The sequence below is a fragment of the Carcharhinus amblyrhynchos genome, chromosome 8, assembly GCF_965287045.1.
Source record: "Carcharhinus amblyrhynchos chromosome 8, sCarAmb.v2.hapA, whole genome shotgun sequence".
NCBI lineage: Eukaryota > Metazoa > Chordata > Chondrichthyes > Carcharhiniformes > Carcharhinidae > Carcharhinus > Carcharhinus amblyrhynchos.
In genome coordinates, this window is record NC_137331.1 from 5945409 (window position 1) to 5969403 (window position 23995).

Consider the following 23995-nt stretch of genomic DNA (forward strand, 5'->3'; position numbering starts at 1 on the left):
GATGTTCTCTGTGCCCCTTGAGCTATAAAACCTCCCTTTTCCCTATCTTTCCCTTTGCTGTGTGAATGCAGAGGGAGATATTGCTAACACTCGTTTTCGAGAGTTTTGAATGTGTACAATAAACTAACCTGCTGAGTTCATCCTTATTCAAATTGCTGATATTAGTAAAATTGGATCACAAAAATTGGGGGTTGGGAAAGTACGCCAGTGCATATTCCAAACAAAAACTAATTCAAAACACTTTGTTTTCCAATTTTCAAAATAGGTGATAAGAGGAAAACAATGCGGCTTAAATTGACCCTCCCCCCACCCCATCTCCAGCAGTCACATCAATTTCATTGATTGCTTCTGACTTTTGCAATTTCACTGAAAAGAAATCCCACCTGGAATGATGAATTTGCCTGAAGGCGAGTAGCAGCAGCAGCAGCAGCAGCAACCAGGAGCATTCCTACTTGAAAAATGGCAAGTCAAATCCCAGTAATCTTACAATCCAGTGGTGTGTCAGTGGGATGTTGTAGGAGGGGACAGTAAGAAAGAAATGTTTGGAGAGGCATTGGGAGAAGTTAGAGGGGAGATTGAGTGGGTCACTGTGGGAGAGATTAGCTACTGATTTGAATTGATTTTGAAAGTTAAGTGATTTCTTTATAGGTACTTCAATTAGTTGTTCTGATGAATGATCCTGATAATTAGCATTGGGCCTCCAATTTCTTCATTGTTGCAGTCGCTCTACTTACTGTACACAGGCGTAATGAAATAAACACAAAACCTACATTTGTACAGCACTTATTTCAATGTCCCAAATCACTTTACAGACAATTAAATACTTTTGAGTTGTAGTCACCACCGTAATGTAGACAATGTTATCAAACGATGGAGCAGATTAGTCCAGCTCAGAATACATTCATGTGCCATTGTGGGATGTGCTGGGCTCGATGGCCTTTCTTATCCTTAAATTACCTTGTGAACAGAAGGTAGAATCATGACTAATGGAAGTTTGATAATGGGCTTTCTGGGCGAGATTGTCAGGACAGGAATATATAATGGGATCATAGTAAACCTGTTTCACATGACACATGATTCTCAACAGCCTTTTCAAGTGACTTCGAGCGTGTCTTTTTATCTACTGATTTATTATCCCACTCCATCCTGGTGCTTTTTGAGAGAGTTTTTTTTGAGGTAGAGATATTGTGATAATTGTGTTGCACAGTAGATATTGAAAATATATTGTAGTGAAAAGCAACAATCAGTAAGGTCTTCAGACTTGCTGATCCATGAAACAGATACAATTGTGAACCATTCAGTTCTTGTTCTCTGGTTGTTTCGCACAGACATACTCAAGGGCTCGGAAACAGGAAAACACTGGGACCCATTATTTCTCTCCCTGGCCGTAACCGGGATTGTGTTATGGAACTTCTACGGCTAAAACAATTGATAGAGAATAATGAGGTTTGCTCGCATTCCCAATATGTGCTTTGAGCAGGCAACATTCTCTGTCAAGTGTGTAAAGTCAAACTGACTCGTGTTTGTGACTTGCTTTGTTGGAGGTGGAAAATCTGACGTCTTTTCTTCACCGCCTGAGGATTGATGTTTATAACAGCTCAAAGGATGAAGATTAGCACAAAAAGTCATGCATTGAAGATATCTTGGTGCAGCTTGGAAAAATCTACCTAAATTGTGAAAGTACCTACAGCAGACACCTCCTGCATGGAGTTTGTCCCAGTTGAGATCAGCATCAAACTGTCAGGACTGAGATCTAAGATCTATCTTAACAAGAAACAGAATTTCTACCTGATCCTTTGTATTATTATACATTGATGTTAAATTTAGTTGCGATATTCCCTACTGGATGCACAATTTCTTGTGCACATGCATTAAGGTTGACCACTTGAGTAAAGTATTAGAAGGATACTGGAGCATATGGATCCATACCCCAGCATGAGCTACCACAAAGAAACAGAGGGACAAAAATAAACAGAATCAAGATATTAAGATGCTTATTCAAAGCATTTTCACAACAAGTGGTATGTGTACTGTGACAAAGCTGTAAATACAATTTTAAAAACTACCCTATTGCCTCAACAACATCAAACTATAGTTGGAAGAGAAACATGAATCAACCGTTCCCATGGTTATCTTAAATAGTTGGGAGAATCCAACCATCAGCCCTTGACATCAGCATTATTATTGCTAATGTGTCACTATCAACAGACTGGGGATTACCATTGACCAGAACTGAACTGGGCCATAAAGTAATACAGTAACAACAGCAAGTCAAAGGCTGGGAATTCTGCTGCGAGTAACTCTTCTTTCAACTCCTCAAAACCTGCCACCACCTACAATGCACAAGTCAGGAGTGTGACGGATACTGCCCCCTGCCCGGATGAGTGCAGTTCCAACAACATTCAAAGCTTAACACCATCCAGGGAAAAGCAGCCTGCTTTGGTGGGACCACGTCCACCACTGAAAGTACAGACGTGCACCGTCCACAAGATGGACTGCAGTAACTCACTAAGGCTCCTTCGACAGAACCTTCAAAACTTGTGATCCCTATCACCTCCCAGGCCAAGGTGAGCAGATGCAGGGGATCATCACCACCACCTGGAAGTTTCCTCCCAAGTCACACACCATTCGAATTGGGAAATATATCCTTCATTGTTGCTGGGTCAAAATCCTGGAAGAGCCTTTCTATTAGGACTGTAGGTGTACCTAAAACTACACAGACTGCAGCAATTCAAGGTGGCAGTTTACCATCAAGAGAAATCAGGGATGGGCAATGAATGCTGGCTGAGCCAGTAAGGCCCAAATTCTGTGAAAGAACAAAAGAAAGTTCAGAATTGTGGCTCTTGACAAACAGTACGAGTTACAGATTTTAAACATATTTTCACAAAAGCATGCATCGCAGTTCTACTTATCAAATCTTACAGTATGTTATAGAAACTAGAAGCAGGAGTACGCCATTTGGCCGTTCAAGTCTGCTTTGCCACTCATTTTGATCATCGAATTCAATATCCTGATCCCCCCCCCCCCAATATCCCTTGATCCTTTTAGCCCCAAAAGCTATATCTAATTTCTTCTTGAAATACATCGAGCTGGACTACAGATCCTACACCTTGTTTTGGAAATGCCAATTGCCATGTTTAAAACTCATTAGTGTCACAAGTAGGCTTACATTAACGCTGCAATTAAGTTACTATGAAAATCTCCTAGTCACCACACTCTGGCACCTGTTCAGGTACACCAAGGGAGAATTAGCACGGCCAATCCACCTAACCAGCACGTCTTTCGGACCATAGGAGGGAACCAGAGGAAACCCATGCAGAAATGGGAGGGATGTGCAAACTCCACACAGACAAGAGACCCAGGCCAGGAATCGGACCCAGGTCCCTGGCGCTGTGAGGCAGCAGTGCTAACCACTGTGCCAACATACTGTCCCACATATGGATATCAGTCCTGTAGCGAGAGCATGTGAGTTCAACGTCTGGGTTGTGTAAATCATCAGATTTTCTGGACTTTATCCAGACTGAACTCAAACCTCAATGTAGTAAATGGAAATTATGATATAAAAAGTCAGGAGATACTCCAGAATAGCTAATGTTTATCCTGAAATTGTTTGTTTCCTTTCATTCATGTTTCCATTATCTCAGCAGCTCAGGAACTAACATGTTCCAAAGACTGTTCAGGCGTCTCTATCTGTTCCTTTTCTCAGAATTTAATCCTGTTCATTCAGCCTTCTTTTTGGATCACGTTGATAACAGATTCTCACCAATAGTGGTCGATGCTATTTCACATTTTCTAGAGGAAAACAGAAAAGGTGTCACACCTCACGTGTTGCTCGAGGCTTCATTTTAAACTGACGCACAGGGTCAGTCTTATTTAAATCCTTAGCTTTTGGATATCACTGGCAAGGCTGGCATTTATGGCCCATCCTTACCTGGTGGGCCTTCTTGAACCACGGCCGTCGGGTGAAGCAGCTGCCACAACGCGGTTGGTCAGGGGGTCGCAGGGTTTGCTCGAGACTGGAGAGAGATGTGGAGAGATGGCACTTCTGAGCATTTGCAGCCCCCGTTTTCCAAGGTGGTGGACATCCCAGTTCTGCCAAAGCAGCCTTGGCATCTTTCAGATAGAATACATCACAGCTACACGATGCCAGATAGTGGGTGTTTAGATGAATGGATCAGTATCAGAATGTTTTGTCCTGACTGGTTCAATGACCTTGCAACCATGTCCATCCAACAAGTAAGGATGTTCTGTTTTGTAGGATTTTTATTATCTCCAAGGCACCTCAAGTCTGATCTTGACTGATATAAAAGTAAATTTAACTTCTGGAGAATAAAGTATCAGATGCCAGATCTCAGACAGGCCGATAGTCCTTTGCTGCATCTTTTCCATTGCCATGTTCTCCCTACAACCCGGTGACCAAATCCACAAGTCAGCCTGGTCATTGCTGTTGGCGAGAATTTGCTGTGCATGTTTCCACAAAAATGACTACACGTCAAAAAGTACTTTAAAGCACATAGGTCATAAAGGTGCTATATAATTGCAAATCTAACTTTCTTTCACTGCAGACTATTTAACTGGTTTAATGGAACTCCACTCCCAATGCACAAAAGTTAATTTTCGGTGCGGTTTGCACTTGTTTTTTCCTACCCTGCTGTCATTTATCAATTTCAGTTGCTATTTCTTAGCTTTATATTAGTGGAGAGGTAGTGGTGTACTGGTAGTGTCACTGGACTAGTAATCGAGGGACCCTGGATAACGCTCTGAGGTTCTGGGTTCAGTTCCCAACATGGTAGATGGTGGTCTTTGAAGTCAATTTAAAAAAAAATGAAATAAATTACACCACTGTTTAATTATTGTTGTTAAAATCCATCTAGTTCACTAATGTCCTGTAGGGAAGGAAATTTGCCATCCTTATCTGGTCTAGTCTACATGTGACACCAGAGCCACAGCAGCGTGGTTGGTTCTTAAATGCCCCCTTCAAGGGAAATTAAGGATAGGCAATAAATGCTGACCTAGCCCAAGATGCCCACATCTCATGAAGAATAAAAAACCTTTCCATCAATCCTCAAACAAATCCTTCGATAGCAAAAAAGTAAAGACTTTGATGACTCAATAAATTCTGTCTGTGCAGAGATGGCTTAGTTATAGGGGCAGGAATGTAAAAATGAGCAGGAAATGAGCCTACTTCACCATTCAGCAAGATCATAGCTGATCTGATTGCAGTCTCAACTCCACTTTCCAATCCTTCCCCCATAACCCTCAACTCTTTTGTCGATCAAAAATCTTTCTAACTCTAGTCTTGAATGTATTCAGTGACCCAGCCTACACTGCTGGACAAACAAATCTCAAAAAATAAATTCTCATCTCCGTCTTAAATGATCTTTAAACTGTGTTCCCAGTTCTGGACTCAAGAGAAAACATCCTCTCAGCATCCACTCTGCCAAGTTCCCTCAGGTAACATTCCCATTGGATTTATCTCCTCCGGGGGATGGCGGGGACACAAAGTTGTCCTTGTTTTCACCCACTTGCCCTCCATTGTCACCAAAGGAGAAAAGATTGGGCTTGACCACAATGTTTTGCCGTTAAGAAGATTCTTGTTGATATTCACACAAGAATCTTGGTCAAATGAGCATGGCGCTCAAAGTCTGTAGCGCAGATACTTCAAAGGGGTCAAGCCTTCAGGAGGGGGAGGAAAATATCACAAAAAAATCTAAACAATAAATTGCTCAAATTAGGAAACAATTCAATTATATTAGGCAATTTAAACGTGACACAATAGCCAAGAACTGCAAAGAAGAAACAAAAAACTCTTATGGCCGTCTGCCAGAATTGGCTGGATGTCGTTTCACCAGTTTCCCTTTAATTACTTTTGGCATTTTACATACCACTTTCATTACTGGCACTGCAGAAAACAGACTCCTGGGCTTTGAATAATTAGTGTTGTAAAATATTTACAAAAGGGCAAACGTAGCCTAAACAGAACTACCCACTGGGACTGATTACATCTATTACTAATAACCTACAAAATGAATGTTCTGTTACGAAGTACGTGTTCAGTACAAAACATTATAATGTGAATTCATTAGAAAGAGAATACCCATTTTCAAAATGTCTTAGCAAAGTTGTTAGTTTTGATACACAAAGGTGTATTTTCAGTTAAATGAAATGTGATCTTTCCAGAGGTGGAATATACCACAAATCTGAATTACTAATACTCTAGTATGGACTACTTAAAATGGTGAGCCACAAAAGAAATTTAAACCATGCCCATCTTTGGCAGAATGAAAATGTCTCCGCACTTCTTTCTAAAAATATACATCTTGCACAGATTATAGCAAGCCTAGAATAATCAAAATGTTTACATGATTAAGCTGGCAATCAAAGGCACAAAGGAAATGGTCCCAGCCTACACTGACAAAAGTAACGTTTACAGATCTTCTCCGATGGCGTGTTGAACAGAGTTCCAAGTAGGTTCGTAACATAAAACTGATGGCAATTCAATCTTCCTCAATCGACAAAAGATGACTGGAGGGTAAGTGGTAGGCAAAGAGGTGCTTTCTGAAGTCTGAGGCCTCGGTGGGACAAAATATCAGAAGCAATAAAAGGTGACATCACACTGAGCTCAAAATTCATTCAGATGTGAGAATGTTGCAAATATGTAACAAATAGAGAGCGAGGAGGCCACGTAGAACCTACGCAAAACACTAGTTCAGCTTCAGCTGGAATATTATATTCATTTCTAGCCTCCACACTTCAGGAAGCTTATGAAGGCATTTGGAAGGGTGCAGAAAAAAGATTAATCAGAATGATCCCAGGTGCGAGACAGTTACGAAGATAGACTGGAAAAATTAAGATTGTTTTCCTTGGAGGAAAAGCAAATTGGAAGAGATTTGCTAGAGGCATCCAAAATCGCAAGGGGTCTGAACAGAGTCGATAGGGAGAAACTGTTCCCACTCATGAAAGGATCATGAACGAGGGGACACGGATTTAAAGTAATTGGCAAAAGGAGGAAAAGCTCTATGAGACAAAGAACTGGAAAAATAAAGGTTTAGAATGCACTGCCTGAGAGTACGGTGGAAACAGGTTAAATCAAACTATTCAAAAAGGGATTATTATTACCCATTTAAAACAGGCAGTTTGACTGATTAGTCAAGGCATTACTGCTGGTTCATTCCACAGGTATATATTTCAAACAGCACCTGACAGTTAACTCTCAGTCACTATCAACTGTTGCATGGCAACACCTCTACCAGAGTCCACTTCCTAGCCAAGCAGCAACCTCGTCTCATACAGTATAAAGTTCTTTCCCCTGACACTTATGGTTACCTTGAGTGCAAGATGAAAAACTTCAACTAAATGTATTTTTTCAGAAATACTTTTATTATTGCTAGTCAATCATAAACTCAACAATAACAAAAACAATTTCCTGAAAAGACAGGATTTTGAAAAATATAATAAGATTGTGACATTTGCCTCAACATTTATCAATCTCCTTATCCTTAATCGTGATGTTTGGATTATGTGCCAGATTATCATAAAATTAGTACAGCACAGGAGGCCGCCATCCGGCCCATCAAGACTACACCATCTCCCCTACAGAGCATCCCATCCAGGCCCTATGCCTGTAACCCCATATGTCCCACTAACCCACCCAATCTACAGACCTTGGGACACCAAGGGGCTACTTAGCATGAACAATCCACCTAACCTGCATATTTTTGGACTGAGGGAGGAAATCCAAGCAGACATGGGGAGAATGTGCAAGCTCCACACAGATACAGTCATGCAAGGTCAGAATTAAACTCAGGTCCATGGCACTGTGAGGCAGCAGTGCTAACCACTGTGCTAACAATGGCCATTTCTGCTTGCTCAAAGGGGAAATCCAGGCTACAACAATGTCATTCTTGAGCACATGATAAATAAAGGTTATATATGGACACTAATCATGATCTGTAGCGGAACAGCTCAATTTTTTTCCAAGACAACTGTGGAATTGGCACTAGGAGTCCTTGAAAGAGGAATAAAAGTAAAATATTAATAGAGGTTTTGATTTGATTATTGTCACATGTATTAGGATACAATGAAAAATATTATTTCTTGCATAATATACAGACATAAGAACATAAGAAATAGGAGCAGGAGTAGGCCATCTAGCCCTTTGAGCCTGCCCCGCCATTCAATAAGATCATGGCTGATCTGTCGTGGCTCAGTTCCACTTTCCCGCCCTCTCCCCATAACCCTTAATCCCCTCTCTTATCAAAAACCCATCAACCCGCATCTTAAAAATATTTAGCGAGGCAGCCTCCACCACTTCAACGGGCAGAGAATTCCAGAGATTCACCACCCTTTGAGTGAAGAAGTTCCTCCTCAACTCCGTTCTAAACCGCCTCCCCTTTATCCTGAGGCTGTGCCCCCTAGTCCTACTGTCTTTTTTGAGCGGGAAGAGTCTCTCCACCTCTATCCTATCCATCCCATTCATCATCTTATACGTCTCAATGAGATCTCCCCTCATTCTTCTAAACTCTAACGAGTACAAGCCTAGTTTATTCAGCCTCTCCTCATAGCTCAACCCCCTCAACTCCGGTATCAGCCTAGTAAACCTCCTCTGCACTCCCTCCAAGGCCAAAATATCTTTGCGCAGGTGCGGCGCCCAAAACTGCACACAGTACTCCAGCTGCGGCCTCACCAATGCCCTATACAGCTGCAGCAAGACCTCCCTACTTTTATATTCAATCCCCCTCACTATGAAGGCCAGCATCCCATTCACAAAATATGCTGTTCATAGAGTAGGAAAGGAAAGTAAATTTGAAAAACTAAAAAAGACTTAATTTACATAGCAACCATCACATCTTCAGGTCAACCCAAAGCATTGCACAGTCAACTAATTATTACTGAAATGTAGACATTCTTGAACCGTGATGACCAATTTGCACCGAGCAAAGGTCCAGCAGTGAGATAAAGACTAATTAATCTGTTCTGGTGGTGGTGAAATTTATGAAGGCTTAATCTCAAAAAACACTCTCTGGAAGGAAAGGAAAATGTTATTCATTAGGATATGACTGGTTTTGAGCGAGTACCATTTTGCTTGAAGTAAAAAGCAGTCAGGATTTGCCGATTCTGTAAAATGGAACTGGGTTCTTTCACACACTCAACTCCACAGCAATTTATTAGAATGACAGCAAGAAATATTTATTATATTTGCTTCCTTTTCAGTGCAGAAGTGCAATGTTCAGGCTTGGATAAAGCAACTGTGTAGGTCTATGATTCTTGTAAGCCTCCTATTGGCATAGGCACACAGTATCTTTCTTTGTATTTTCATTTCCGTTTATAGGTCTTCAAAACAATATTGCTTAACTATTTTGCATTCTGACTGAATTATAGCACTAAAACTTCTCAATTACTTATTCAACTGCATCTCAAAGAATTTGATTTAATTATTGCTGAAAAAGTATCCACCACAGGAATTCACTTACCATAAGTCACAACATATCAGTTAGAATAATATAGAAATTAGCATTTCAAAAGGAAAAATGTTAGTACATCAATCAAATTAGCACCAAACCAAGATGTGAATTATAATGGTACTTTTGTGGGTAGGAAGAGCAGGATGGAGAGAAGCGAAATGATGGAATGACTGAAACCTACAGTTTCAACTTTATCCTGTTTGGAGACATCCGCAAAAAAGTTGATACTCCCTCGAACATTTTTAATATTTCCAAGGCTGCATCCTCTACAAGTGTTAGTCTTGCGTGAATCATTTTTACAAATATATGAGCATATCAAAAGCTGTGAATGCTGGGAATCTGAAATGAAAACAGAAAATACTGGACATATTCAACAGGTCTGGTAGCATCTATGGAGAGAAAGTTAACGTTTCGGATTGATAACTTTTCTTTGGAATTAAAGTTAAGATGGAGATTAAATTACACAAATACTGCCAGAACTGCAGAGTATCTCCAGTATTTTGTTCTTATAACTGAAACATGATGTCAGGATTTAATCATCACCTACTACACTTATTAGTACCACACACTGATAATCCAGCACACACTCTGACCATTAACTTAACTAGTTGGAAATTCATGCATAACACATGTCCAAAATTTCCAATGTCTGGCAGCCCAAGTCCGTTAGTATCAATGAATGAAAATCAGCCAGTCTGGACATACTGCTAATTTTGCTTAATGCTTTTCCATCACTTCTATTTGCAGTTGGATAGATATGATGGCCCACATATCTTGTGCCATGCACATCACGAGAGCACCAACTGGATAAATGCAAGTCAAAAATACTAATTAAAACATTGGCCAAGTGTACAAACGATCAAATTCCTGGTGTTTCATTTATTTCTGGAAATAGTAATTTTACAAATTACTATTTCCAGAAATGCACTAAATCTCTCAGTCCAAGGACCTGACTCAGAACATACCCTGAACTGAACAAACGTGGCAATAACTTTGTTTAATCTGAGGTGACCATTTTCTGGACGAGGAAGGAAGTGTACAGAGAGGTTTTTTTTGATTGAAAGGATGACAAGATGATCATCCAAGTTATTGCCATGTTTGTTCAGTCCAGGGTATGTCCTGAGTCAGGTCCTTGGACTGAGAGATTTAGTGCATTTCTGAAAATAGTAATTTGTAAAATTATAATTTCCAGAAATAAATGAAACACCAGGAATCTAATAGTTTGTACACTTGGCCAATGTATTAATTAGTGTGGAAATGATGTGGCAATTCCTAAGCAGTCAAAGCTGTATGTGTGTTTAAAAAAATACTTCTCCTCAGCGTCAGCTGCATGAGTCTATACTGATACGGATATCGTTTGCACGCACTGGATATTCTTTCCTTTGTAAAACCAAATTTCAAGCTGAGAAAGACCCATTTTAGGTTGAAAGCCCAGAAGAGCATGAAGATTAACCTCAGAGTTCAACTTGGAGAAAGATCACTGAGGAACAATTGGCCAGCTGCTTTTTTCCTTCCACTAAGTAACAACAGTATTAACTCGAGTAAATGGAGTCTGATGTTTGGAAGAATTCGATGCTGGCTGAAAATTATTTTAAGGCATTTATCCAATTGGTGCTCTTGTGATATGCGTGGCACAAGATATGTGGGCCCTCATATCTATCCAACACACTCAAGGCATTTGCATTAAATGTAGGATATCAAGTTACTGGAGGAGAGGACATGTTCTTTAGTCATGCTTTAAGTTAGACAAAATATAGGGCTTTCTGGATTACACTGTCTTGCAAATGGTGCAAGGTTGTCGTGGTGAGTTCTGGATCTTTGGATAGTGTGAAAGAGAGATTTGAGTGGCCACCTGCATAACAACAGATTAAGGACCTTATTGAAGGAGGAGGAGGAAACAAAATACCTTTAAGTTGATGAGATAAGATAGAAAGGAGATCAAATTAAGAATCATGGGGGAAAGACGTTAATTATTCAAACCAAAAAAAAGGGGGAATTTTCCCGTCCACCATGGGAATCATTACATGGATGATACTAAGGTCCGTTGATCTCAGGTGGGATTTTCTGGTTTCGGGGTGAGTGTGGCTGAAAAATTCCACCCAGTTTGTGGTATGTATGTGAATGCATAAAACATTCGAAACAAAATTGGAGTATTAAAATGAACAACTATAGAGGAATAGAATATGGTGATTTGGTTGCTGGTGGTCAGCCATCTCAGTCCCAGGACGTCACTGTAGGAGTTGCGCAGGGTGGTATCTTAACCCCAAAAATCTCCAGCTGCTTCATCGATGATCTTCCCTCCGTAAGGTGGTCAGAAATGGAGATGTTTGTTGATAATTGTGCAACGTTCGATACCAGTCATGAATCCTCAGATACTGAAACAGTCTGTGCCCATATGCAGCAAGACATGGACAACATTTACGTTTGGGCTTGTAAGTGCCAAATAGGACTTGCACCACATAAGTGCCAGGAAATGTCCATCTCCAACAAGAGAGACTCTAACCATTTCCCTTGACATTAGCATTGCTGAATCCCCGAACTAATAACATACTGAGGACTACCATTGACCAGAAACAATAACACACTGAGGACTATCATTGGCCATTAATATGAACAAACCATATTAATACTGCAGCTACAAGAGCAAGTCAGAAGCTGGGAATTCTGTGGAGAATATTTCACCTCTTGACTCCCCAAAACTTATACACAAGTCAGGAGTGTGGAATATTCTCTGCTTGGCTGAATGAGTGCAATCCAATAACACACAACAACAGTCAAAGCAATCCGCTTAGTTGGAATCCACCACTTTAAAACATTCACTCCCTCCACCACTGACAGCAGAGTGTACCATCTACAAGGTGCATTGCAGCAACTCACCAAGCTTTATACGACAGTTCCTTCCAACCTTGCTGGAAGAGCAGCTGGTGCATGGGCTCCTTTATGCCACCACCAATGCAAGTTCCCCTCCAAGCCACACATCACCCTGATTTGGAACTATATTGCTATTTTTTCACTGTGGTTGGGTCAGAATCTTGGAACTCGCTCCATAACAGCTTTGTGGATATCTCTGCACCCCGTGGACAGCAGCAGTTCAAGGCAACATCACCTTTTTTTTTGGAGAGCAATTAGGGATGGGCAACAAATGGTGGCCTAGCCAGTGCCTCCCACACTCCAAAGAAAGAATAACTTCATGTATGAATTTGTTCAAATGTTTTGGAATTTCAAAATAAAGCATTAGATAATTTATTTGCATTAGGTTATTGGTCAGTTAGTGCCATGGGATATCATTCCCTTCCCTTTACAACTAGAATACTTCTCAATCACGTATTACTTGCCTAGAACAGCTGAACAAAAGGCATTTCAACACTTTACAGGCAGTTTTTTAATATATTAATTCATAATAAAAGAAACTCATGACTTTTTGAAACAATGTGTGTTTGTATACAGTTGACATAACACTTACTTTACACTTCAAAAAAATCGCGATCATGCATTGACACATGAGAACCCAGAGAGATCAATTTTCATCCAAGTAAATAAAACAAACTCACATTTAGCATTAAATCGAAGAAGTCAAAAGCTGTTAAAGATTGCTTCTATTCAACATTCTGCATTACGTCATATTTCATAACTCGACCATTATATTTAACGGTTTGTCTGCTGCTGGCTCGTCCTCCTCCACCCTGACACTACACAGGGTATTAAATGATTCATCATGAATATAACTTTCCCAATATTCCAAAGAGGTATATTTTCTGTCAGAAGGCAGATGTAATGATCAGCTATTGAATCAGGGAAAGTGAGAAGAAAGAGTTGTATTTACGTAATGCCTTTTACGACCATTGTACACCTCGAGCATTTACAGCCAAAGCAGTGTTTTATGCAGTGTAGTCACCATTGAAATGTAGAAAACGCAACAGCCAATTTACAAACAAACAGCTATATGGTAATGAGCAGTCTATTTGATCAGGGGATAAAATTTGCCATTACACTGGGGATAGCTCCCCTACTCTGCTTGGGCATCTCCAGAGTTCCCTCAATATTACTGGAGTATCAGCTATGCTTTTTCGGTGCTAAAACGGGACGTGAACCAAGAATCTTCTCCAATTTAAAGGACAGAATGTTGCCTAAGCTGCATCAGACACTATTGTTAATTCACAAACGCAACAACCTGCATTTATTTTGCATCATCTTTAACTTGGAGAAAAGCCCCCATGTACTTCAGAGTGCACATGCAAGTCAGATAAAAATGGCTAACAATCTACAGAAACAATAGGAGGGACAATCGAAGGAGGTAAGTTTCGAGGAGGGTTTTTAAAGGGAAGAGAAGGAAATGGGAAGGCAGAAGGTGGGAAATCCGAGCTTACAACCAGGATGACTGAACACGTCTGAGCCCGGTACGGAGGAGACAGGGGATGTGCAAGGTGCCAGAGTTGGAGGAATGTAGGATTGTGTGGCCGGGATGGAGGAGGAGGAGAAAGGGATTGTCAGACGAGGCAAAGTTAGGGAGAGAAAGGAGTCTTTCAGGGATTACAACATGGAGGGAATATTTTTAAAAAATGAAGCAAAAGTTTATATTCTTTACAACTTGACATTTCAGAATTTTCACAAGCTTTTGGTAAACACAAGCTGGATATAAAAGGTTAAAAATACATCACATTTAATTGAGAAGGACATAATTGTAACTATCTTTAAATTTCATTTTTCCCTGTAATCAATGAAATTTATCCAGTTACAGGATTTAGTAAAAGACTTGAAGTATACAAATTATTCTTTCCCCCCAGTGTAGTTTACTGATGAGGAGGATTGGCAGTCATTGAATCTTAGAAACCCTGAATGATTTAGGCACACAGATCAGCCAAAATTACAGGCCTCACCTTGTGTAAGTAGCTGCAGGTTTCGAACTTCTTCTCGGACTCTCAGGTGCAGGACTTGCTGCAGGACGTGCTGTCGCTGCGTCTCTTGGACGATGCCCATTCTTTCCAGCTTCTTGTCAGTCAACCTCAGAAGTGCTCGACCTGGGAACGCAAAACATTTACAGCTTTTGATGAAAGGTTATTGCTTTGACAACTTAAGGTAGTTTCTCTCTGCACAGAAGCTGCCTAACCTGCTGTGTGTTTGCAGCATTTTCTTATTTTACGTCAGATTTTCAGAATCTACAGTAGTTTGCTTTTGTTAATTTGCTGCTGATTAAACCAATCACAACAGAAAATTGTTAAGAGGAAGGCACTCTATTTATTTCAGGCGGGAGGTTTCAACTTAGATCCAATAATTATTACATTACCCTGAGTTGTATTTTGAAAGCGTAATGGTTTTCAACTGAAGTATATACTCGAGCTTTGAAATCTTCATTTGCTGATAGCTAGAGATCCAGGGGTCACACATTTAAATTTATTATAAATACCATCAAACCTACCATGAAACAGTATCCTTAAATAAAATACCTTCATTCAAACAAGTGACTCTCTAGAAATATGGATATTTTATATATAAATATATGGTGTACGTGCGAACACAAACTTGTGATTCTCCCAGCCTGCTGAGCTGCTTGACTAACACAGAAAGCCGGAGACATCAGCCAAGACCTTTCCGTGGGCTACCTGCTCGGCATCATGGGTCTCCACGACTACGATTTCCGGCACAATCAGTTCCACGCTGGAAATCGGCGCAGAGCCAATTACAATATGGAAATTCCTATTTGCATTTCATTAAACGGCCTAGGATAGAATTCTCCAGGCCTGCCAGCGCCTCTCTCTCCCCCTCCGCCAGAGGTGGTTCCCTGCGGCGGGATTTACTCCTGTTCCCTATTAATGGGGAACTGGTGGCCTGACCCTGCTGGAGGGAAGAGGGGCCATTGAGGTCCCCCCCCCCCAACAAAAGGAGGTCGGGGGTTCGGGCTGCCCCTTGGGCAGTGCCAGCTGATACCCTGGCACTGCCCACAGGGTACCTCAGACTGCCCAGCGGGTATTAGGAAGTACCAGGGGGATCATTGCGGGCGGTAAGACCTGCTGCTACTCTGCAGTTGGAATGACTGGGAAAGGGAGGGAGGACGGCTATCGGGGAAGGTGGGGGGTGGGGAGAAAGCAGGGGTTGGCCGGTGGCCTGAAGGCCAGCAATGGCACGCGCCAATCTCCGCTCTGACAGATCGGCACATGCGCAGTGGCTCACTCAGCGCTATGCCGCCAGCCTCTTGAGCTGGAATAGGCCCTGACCCCTGATTTCCAGAGCGAATCTTACCGAGATACTGTACATCAGTGTGTCGGAAATTCATTCTGGAAATCGCGCTGAAAAAAAATCAGCTGGATTTACTCCTATTTTCCTGCACGTTTGGGAGTTAGGAATTGTTTTGGGAAAATCACGTCCATATCGCCTTGTACGATTTCAATGTGCTTCAGGAACAAGAATGTGCCTATCTGGGCAATGTAAATTCTGATCTTGGATTTTCAGTGTCAAGCGAGAGAAAAAAGCCCTATGGAAACACCTCCTCTACAGCAACAGTGGTTTGTACCTTGGGCTACTATCCCATTCAGTTTCTATAAGGGCTATTAGTTTTAAAGTCGAACCAAATAAGAATCTATTGGGGCAATATTCATAAGACTAACTGCTAACTGTGTAAATGTGATCTTGTATGTTAGAGTTTTCTTAATAAATGCTTTAAATTGTTATTTAAAATTTCCATAACCATTACTGGAATCTGTGACTTGGACTTTGTATTTTACTACAAGGAGATATGTGTGCCAAAGTTTCCCTCTGAGATTTAGCTAGCCCAGCAATTGCCATTTGCCATATCACGACACAAATCTGAAATACAACCATCGCCTGACTCCAGCATGCTCACTTCCCAAATTTAACTCGAGGTGCTGTGTGCAGAGGGAGCACCATCAGTATTACAGGTGGCCCAATAATTTGCACAGGATAATGAGGGGTTTTCAAATTCGTTGAACAGGCATTTGAATTAAAAACCTTCAAATTGGACTTCCTGATGGTCGGCAAACTCACCAGTTTGAAGGCGGCGAGGTTATGTTGCACTTTCATGGAGGTATTTAATGTTCAGGTTACATGATCTTAATTAAACTGCAGCATTTACAGCTCCTTTCACAGTTCCTGCTGCCAAACCAACTGCAGGGTATTGGTCAGGAGAGAGGATTTTGAGAAGTTTGGCTGCTTTCTAGGAGTGGGGTGGGAAAAATGTGCCATCAACATTGAGGAACGAGGCCACTAGAAGATGACGGCAATCGCCACCTGCAGCAGTGATGGAATGTTGTAGTCAGTGGGATCTTGCGTAACAGTTGCGAAAAAGAGGAGTGAAGAGCAGTAGAGCACTGCTGTCACAGGAGGCACTCTCCACGCGAACGGAAGTGCCGACATATCTGAAGAGAAGACTAACACTACAGATGGCCACAGACACTGGAGGCCTCCTTTAGGAACAGCTGCTCCCTGCTGGATGTAGCAACTACGCATTGCCCTTTGCTGTCACCACAGCCTTCAGTTTCTTGGTCTCTGCCTCCTTCCAATGCACCAACGAGGGTCTCACAATTTGTGGTATATAATTATAAAAGGCAGGTCACAGACGGGTTGTTTGCCAGATTACTAAACATACATCAACATTCCGAACGACAGCTATCTATCAGAATTAGTGGACAAATCACATTCACCCCTCTGGCTGGTTTCTCCACAGGTCCAGGGTGCAATCAATTGCACAGACATGGAATAGAACACAACAGTCATCAAGGAGCTTTTAGATCAACCACCCGGAGATTTCATGTCATCGATAAGCAACTGATGTCTACCTACAATAAATTCATGGAGATGTATCCCTAATTTCCTGGGAGTTATGATGATGCATTCACTCTCTGGCAGTCCACACATTTTCATTTATGAACAACGTCTAATTTTAAGTTGAATTTATACATTTGTGTTAAGGTACAAATTGTTCTGGTTACATTCAGTTTTGTTTAAGAACCTTAATGCCAGGGTGTCTATGTAGACGCACGACTCAAGGATTTCAGTATTTCGAGCTGGTTTGCATGTTTTGTTTTCCACAGCCCCTGAAGGTGCACGGATGGGTTAACAGGGACTGAAAGTTCTGTGACAGCAAGGGGAAACTGTGACTGAGCACCAACGCTCTGGCAGCGTGTGCATGTACGTGTGTGTGTGTGTGTGTGTGTGTGTGTGTGTGTGTGTGTGTGTGTGTGTGTGTGTGTATACACACACACACACACACACACATACACACACAGGAATCTGAGAAGAAAAACTGCAAGACCAGTGGATGATAGTTAACTGTATAATTAGTTATGAGAATCAGTAAAGTGATCAGTTTACAGAGGTGCATGGATGGGATGTCCATCAGGATTCTACCTGCCCCAACTCAGATGGAACTTTATAGTGGGGCAGGCAGAGCCCTGGACAGGAAGCCCCCCACCCCACCCACCTCTTTTAAAGCTCTCTGGTGGCAAAGTAAGAGTCTTTTCTCACCCAGCCTCAATTTTTAGGCTGGCGGGCACTGGTTGGATCAGGATGCAAAACTGAAATGCTTTCATTGCTGATCAGAACTTCCACCATCACCTGATATCATTCACTTCCAAATCTCCTACAGCATCCTCTACCCTCCTGGGACCCCTGGTGTTTACCCGAGGTGTGGTCCTAGGACTTGGGGCACAAGAGCATGTGCCCAAGCCTCTTCTGGTCACTGTAGCACTGCACTTAGAGGGGTTGGAGAGCTCCATCCGATTGGCCGACAGCTTTCTAAGGCCAGATGTCTGCCCAATGGCAGACAGAAGTCTTGCCAGCTGCCAATCAATGCTTAACTGAGCATAAATTGGCAGCGGGCCTGATGGGGATGCCTTTCCCATCAGCTGTCAGGAGGCAGGTGCCATGTGCTCACAATTGCAAAAATTCAAATGTGTGTGTCAGGGTAATGGTAACTCTTCACTGGTTTGTGTCGGTAAAGATGTTGTTTGGGTAAAGGAATAGTATGCATTTGAAGCACCTCGTCTTTATATTGTGATCTTTCCAACTGTTTGGTACATACAATTCAGTTTTTTTGTTCGATTAACATTTTATTCTTGATGTTAAAAATTCATCAGCAGATTCCTGTGATTTCTTTTTCAGAAACTCTTCTCCACATTTGAAAAAAAAGTGAATATCTATTAAGCTAGATTCCTGGGATCTGACTTGTCCAGTATTAATATCTGATGGAATCATTACAAAAATACAAGCTTTAAAGGTTTTCTTGAAGGAGATGGAGGAATAAGTCATTCAAACTTGGCTCACAATCCCTGTGATGAACTCCAACAATGGGGTGCAGGGTCATTACAATTTTTGCCACATGAACATCAAATGTGCCCCTGAGCACGCCACCAACACACAGGAGATGCTGGCACATTGTAATGCCTGGATAGATCCAGAGGAATCCTTCAGTACTCAGCATCAACAGAGTCCAGAAGGATAGTCATACTTTTCCTACACCAACACATGTTTAAAAGAGAGAGGATTCGAGGTGAAGGATGACAAATGACCCTCATCAGACATCTCAGAATAAGGCAAACACTGAAGAGAAGCAGGAGGGCACGGAAAATATTGAGGAGGAGGAGATGATGAAGACCGGTGACAAAAATACCAAACTGGAGAATAACAGAGGTGATCAGGATGACTATGGGGACCAGAAAGATGGTGCACGGTTGCTGTTGGGATGTTCTCATCACTCAAAGGTTCAGGCTATTACTGCAACTACAGAAGATCAATGAAAACTGTCAACTCCTTCCTTCCCTTTGCAAAATATCACCCTTCAATTATAAATACCAATGGATCCAGTCATATTAACACACATCACAAAACAACAGAAAGGGCAAATCAACACTCTGGGTGCAATAATGGGTTAGTGGTGCTAATCGATACATTTTATGCAACGTTACGTATTAAAAGGAAATCTAATATTATGCAAACTAGATATATTCCTTCAAAGGGAGAAGATTGGGCATCTAAAGTTAAAGCACACTGATGGAAGTAAAAGGTAAAACAGAAAAGGGAAGCTTATGATAAATGCCAGCAGCAAGGTTCAATTAACAAGCAAGATGACTTCAGGGAATCAAGAAAGTTAATATGCGTAGCAGAGGTATTACAAGAAAAGACTGGCTGATAACATTAAAGTGAATACTAAATTTCATAAAGCACAAATGGTTAGCTAAGGAAAACATTGGGTCCATTAGAAACCTGAAAGCAAATGTTGAAATGTAGAGGCGGAGGACATCATGAAATCTTAAACACAAAGTACTCATCTGCCTTCACAAAAGAAGTGGTTATCGGAAGGGGAGGGGAAAGCTACGGTGAAGGGAATAATGGATTGAGATGTATGAAAACATTAAAACTGTTGAAAGCTGCTAAGTTACTTAGTCCATATGGAATGCAGTCTAGGTTGTTGAAAGAGGCTAAAATAGATCACAGCCCGAGTCCTCTTGTTAGTTTTTACTTCTCATTGCATCACAATTTCTTTTCTGATTATTGAATTTTTTTTTGAGTTCCTCACCTCTTGACTCAAGTTTTTCCGGAAATATTATTGTCTTCTGCAGTTAAGATGGACAAAGTATCCCAATATTAATTCCTCAGGTTCTGTCTTGACGGCAAACACTCATTTTAGTTACTCTTTTCCTTCTTAAATACATTAAAAATCTCATTCTTCTTGTATTTCTAGATAGCTTTATCTCATTCTAATTTCTCGCTGAAGCTCCTTCATTGGACTCTAGAACATGCTCTAATAAACTGTCCCGAAAACACACTGAGCTAATCTCCCAGGCTACCTTTGCTCATCGGATTCATCCATTCTATTTGTAGATTAAAATCATCCATGACTATTGTCCTCCCTTTCTTGCAGGCCTCCTGGAATTCTTAGCTGGCTGAAGAATGCATCTCTTTGACTGCTGCCTCCCACGTTTGGCTGCGGTGGCTGGCAAAGTCAAATAGTTTATTCTCCCTGCTGACCAAAGAAACCTCAGCTATTTGAGATATTCATTGATTCGTTGGGAAGTTGGCAACTGAATTACAAAATGGCTTCTTTTGCACTCTTTTCCCCCATGACAACCTGAAACACATTAACCTTGTATCTAGGTAGAAATGTGAATTAGTTATCCTTGATCTCAACTCCCTTTCACCTTGGTAACAAATTTACAATTTGTTACTTTCAACACAGTTCTGACATTTTTGAGACTCTGTCTACTCATTGCAAACCTAGAGACTGCTGGCATTGTCTCCAAGAACTAACACCTTGCACCACCTTCTCATTCAAACAATCTAAGCGTTCCTTTGATCTCTAAAAATCATAAGAACATAATAAGAAATAGGAGCAGGAGTAGGCCATCTAGCCCTTCGAGCCTGCCCCGCCGTTCAATAAGATCATGGCTGATCTGAAGTGGATCAGTTCCACTTTTCCGCTTTCTCCCCATAACCCTTAATTCCCTTACTACCAAAAACCTATCTACCCGTGTCTTAAATATATTTAGTGAGGTAGCCTCCACCACTTCAATGGGCAGAGAATTCCAAAGATTCACCACCCTTTGAGTGAAGAAGTTCCTCCTCAACTCCGTTCTAAACTGCCCCCCACTTATCTTGAGGCTGTGCCCTCTAGTCCTGTTGTCTTTTCTGAGCGGGAAGAATCTCTCTACCTCTACCTATCCATCCCCTTCGTTATCTTGTACGTCTCTATAAGATACCCCCTCATCCTTCTAAACTCCAACGAGTAAGACCCAGTCTATTTAGTCTCTCCTCATAGTTCAACCCCCTCATCTCCGGTATCAGCCTAGTGAACCTTCTCTGCACTCCCTCCAAGGTCAATATATCCTTCCGCAAGCGCAGCGACCAAAACTGCACACAGTACTCCAGCTGCAGCCTCACCAGTGCCCTGTACAGTTGCAGCAAGGCCTCCCTACTTTTATATTCTATCCCCCTCGCTATAAAGGCCAGCATCCCATTCGCCTTCCTGATCACCTGCTGCACCTGCAGACTGGGTTTTTGCGACTCATGCACAAGGACCCCCAGGTCCCTCTGCACCGTAGCATGCTGCAGCTTTTCGCCCTTTAAATAGTAATCCCTCCTACTTTTATTCCTGCTAAAGTGGATAACCTCACACTTGCTAACATTGTACTCCATCTGCCAGGTCCTCGCCCACTCGCTCAGCCTATCCAGATCCCTCTGCAGGCTTTCCACACCCTCCGCACAATTTGCTTTTCCACTCATCTTCGTGTCATCAGCAAATTTTCACCATACACTCAGCCCCCTCCTCCAGATCATCTATATAAATGGTAAATAGATGAGGCCCCAGCACCGATCCCTGTGGCACCCCACTAGTCACCAACCACCAATCAGAATAGCACCCACTGATACCAACTCTCTGCCTCCTATCAGACAGCCAATCCTCTATCCATGCTAACACCCTACCCCCAACTCCATGCCCCCTAACCTTCTGAAGCAACATTTTGCGCGGCACCTTATCTATTACTTACGGGGCGAAAAACTGCAGCAGGCGACGGTGCACAGGGACCTCGGAGTCCTTGTGCATGAGTCGCAAAAACCCAGCTTGCAGGTGCAGCAGGTGGTCAGGAAGGCAAATGGGATGCTGGCCTTCATAGCGAGGGGGATTGAATATAAAAGTAGGGAGGTCTTGCTGCGGCTGTATAGGGCACTGGTGAGGCCGCAGCTGGAGTACTGTGTGCAGTTTTGGTCGCCGCACTTACGCAAGGATATTTTGGCCTTGGAGGGAGTGCAGAGGTGGTTTACTGGGCTGATGCCGGAGTTGAGGGGGTTGAGCTATGAGGAGAGGCTGAATAAACTAGGCTTGTACTCGTTAGAGTTTAGAAGAATGAGGGGAGATCTCATTGAGACATATAAGATGATGAATGGGATGGATAGGATAGAGGTGGAGAGACTCTTCCCGCTCAGAAAGGTCAGTAGGACTAGAGGGCACAGCCTCAAGATAAAGGGGGGGGCGGTTTAGAACGGAGTTGAGGAAGAACTTCTTCACTCAAAGGGTGGTGAATCTCTGGAATTCTCTGCCCGTTGAAGCGGTGGAGGCTGCCTCGCTAAATATTTTTAAGACGTGGGTTGATGGGTTTTTGATAAGCGAGGGGATTAAGGGTTATGGGGAGAAAGCGGGAATGTGGAACTGAGCCACGATAGATCAGCCATGATCTTATTGAATGGCAGGGCAGGCTCGAAGGGCTAGATGGCCTACTCCTGCTCCTATTTATGTTCTTACGTTCTTATTATCAAACGCCTTCTGAAAATCGAGAAACACCACATCCACCGGTTCCCCTCTGTCTACCACACTAGTCACATTCTCGTAGAATTCTAATAAATTTGTCAAATCCAACTATCCAGGCTTAGTGTCAGGCAGAGAGATCACATGACCTCCTTAACTTACCCTAAATTTAACAGATACAATCCCAAAATATCTTATAAAGCACATAACTGCACACTTTCCATTAACATTATCCAAAACATTCTACGCATTTTAAAACCCAACTTGCAATTACCTCACTACATTCATTACAAGGAACATTTTCCTTCTGCAAGTTGCCATATTGTCCATTCAACAATCTATCTTAGCAGCTTCACAATGTTTTACCTGTATCAAAAATATGTTATAGTTGTTATAACTCAGTTCAACAACTCCAAAGTGTTTTATGAACTTTGCCTGCATCATAAGTTTTGCACTTTGAATTTAGCTAGGGCAAGTACGAGATGCTTCGCTTTGGGTATGAATCAACTGAGCCACAAAGGTGTTTTTATCAAAGGAAGTTTATTTAAGTGTACAGTTAACACGTATAGAAAAAAAATTAGCAATAACTTTCACCAATTACAAACAGAAAAAATCATAATGTTGTATAACCCTTAACAGCTCAACACCGTTCTAGCCAAAGCTCAAACAAAACTCTTGCCACAGGTTTAACACAGCAAATACAAATGCTCACACGATGCTGCAACTTAGTTCTTTGGGTGAAAAATTGAAACCCTGACTTCCCAGTCCTGTAACTTCCAGCAGTCCTCTTGATATACACCCAGAACAGCCTCCCAAAACACCATGCGAGTGTTTATGGAATATATAATGATAAAAATTCACTTTAAATAAATTAGCTCTTGCAGTTTTCTGCATTCCTCCGTCTTGTGTCTTTCCATTGAGTGTCAGCTTTGTCCTGAGCTTTTTGAGCAAGAGCCACAGCCTCATTTTGTACTTTCATTTTCTGTTCCAAAGTTTTAAAGTGGCCCCATAATTCCATTGCATGAGGACGGCCTCAACCGGGATCTTGGGTTCATGTCGCACTATCTGTAACCCCCGTGACTTGCCTGGGCTTGCAATATCTCACTAACTGTCCTGTCTGGAGATATTACACATCTCTTTAACCTATGCTTAATGGTATCTCCACTCACATTGTCTGCACCTTTAAGACTTGATTAGGTGTAAAGACTCACATTCTAATCAGTACTCTGTAAACTGTGTGTGCCTTTATATGCCCCATTTGTGATCAGAACTCTCCACT

General features: G+C 41.8%; 1 protein-coding gene across 2 annotated transcripts in view; it reads right to left on the reverse strand.

Moving 5' to 3' along the window:
- The window catches only part of samd12 (sterile alpha motif domain containing 12), a 113338-nt gene that overhangs the window by 28769 nt on the left and 60574 nt on the right, over nt 1–23995 (reverse strand). For both annotated transcript variants that reach the window (XM_080193579.1, XM_080193578.1), the window contains one exon: nt 14342–14482. In XM_080193579.1, the coding sequence (XP_080049705.1) occupies nt 14342–14482 (141 nt within the window). The remainder of the gene's footprint in view (nt 1–14341; nt 14483–23995) is intronic.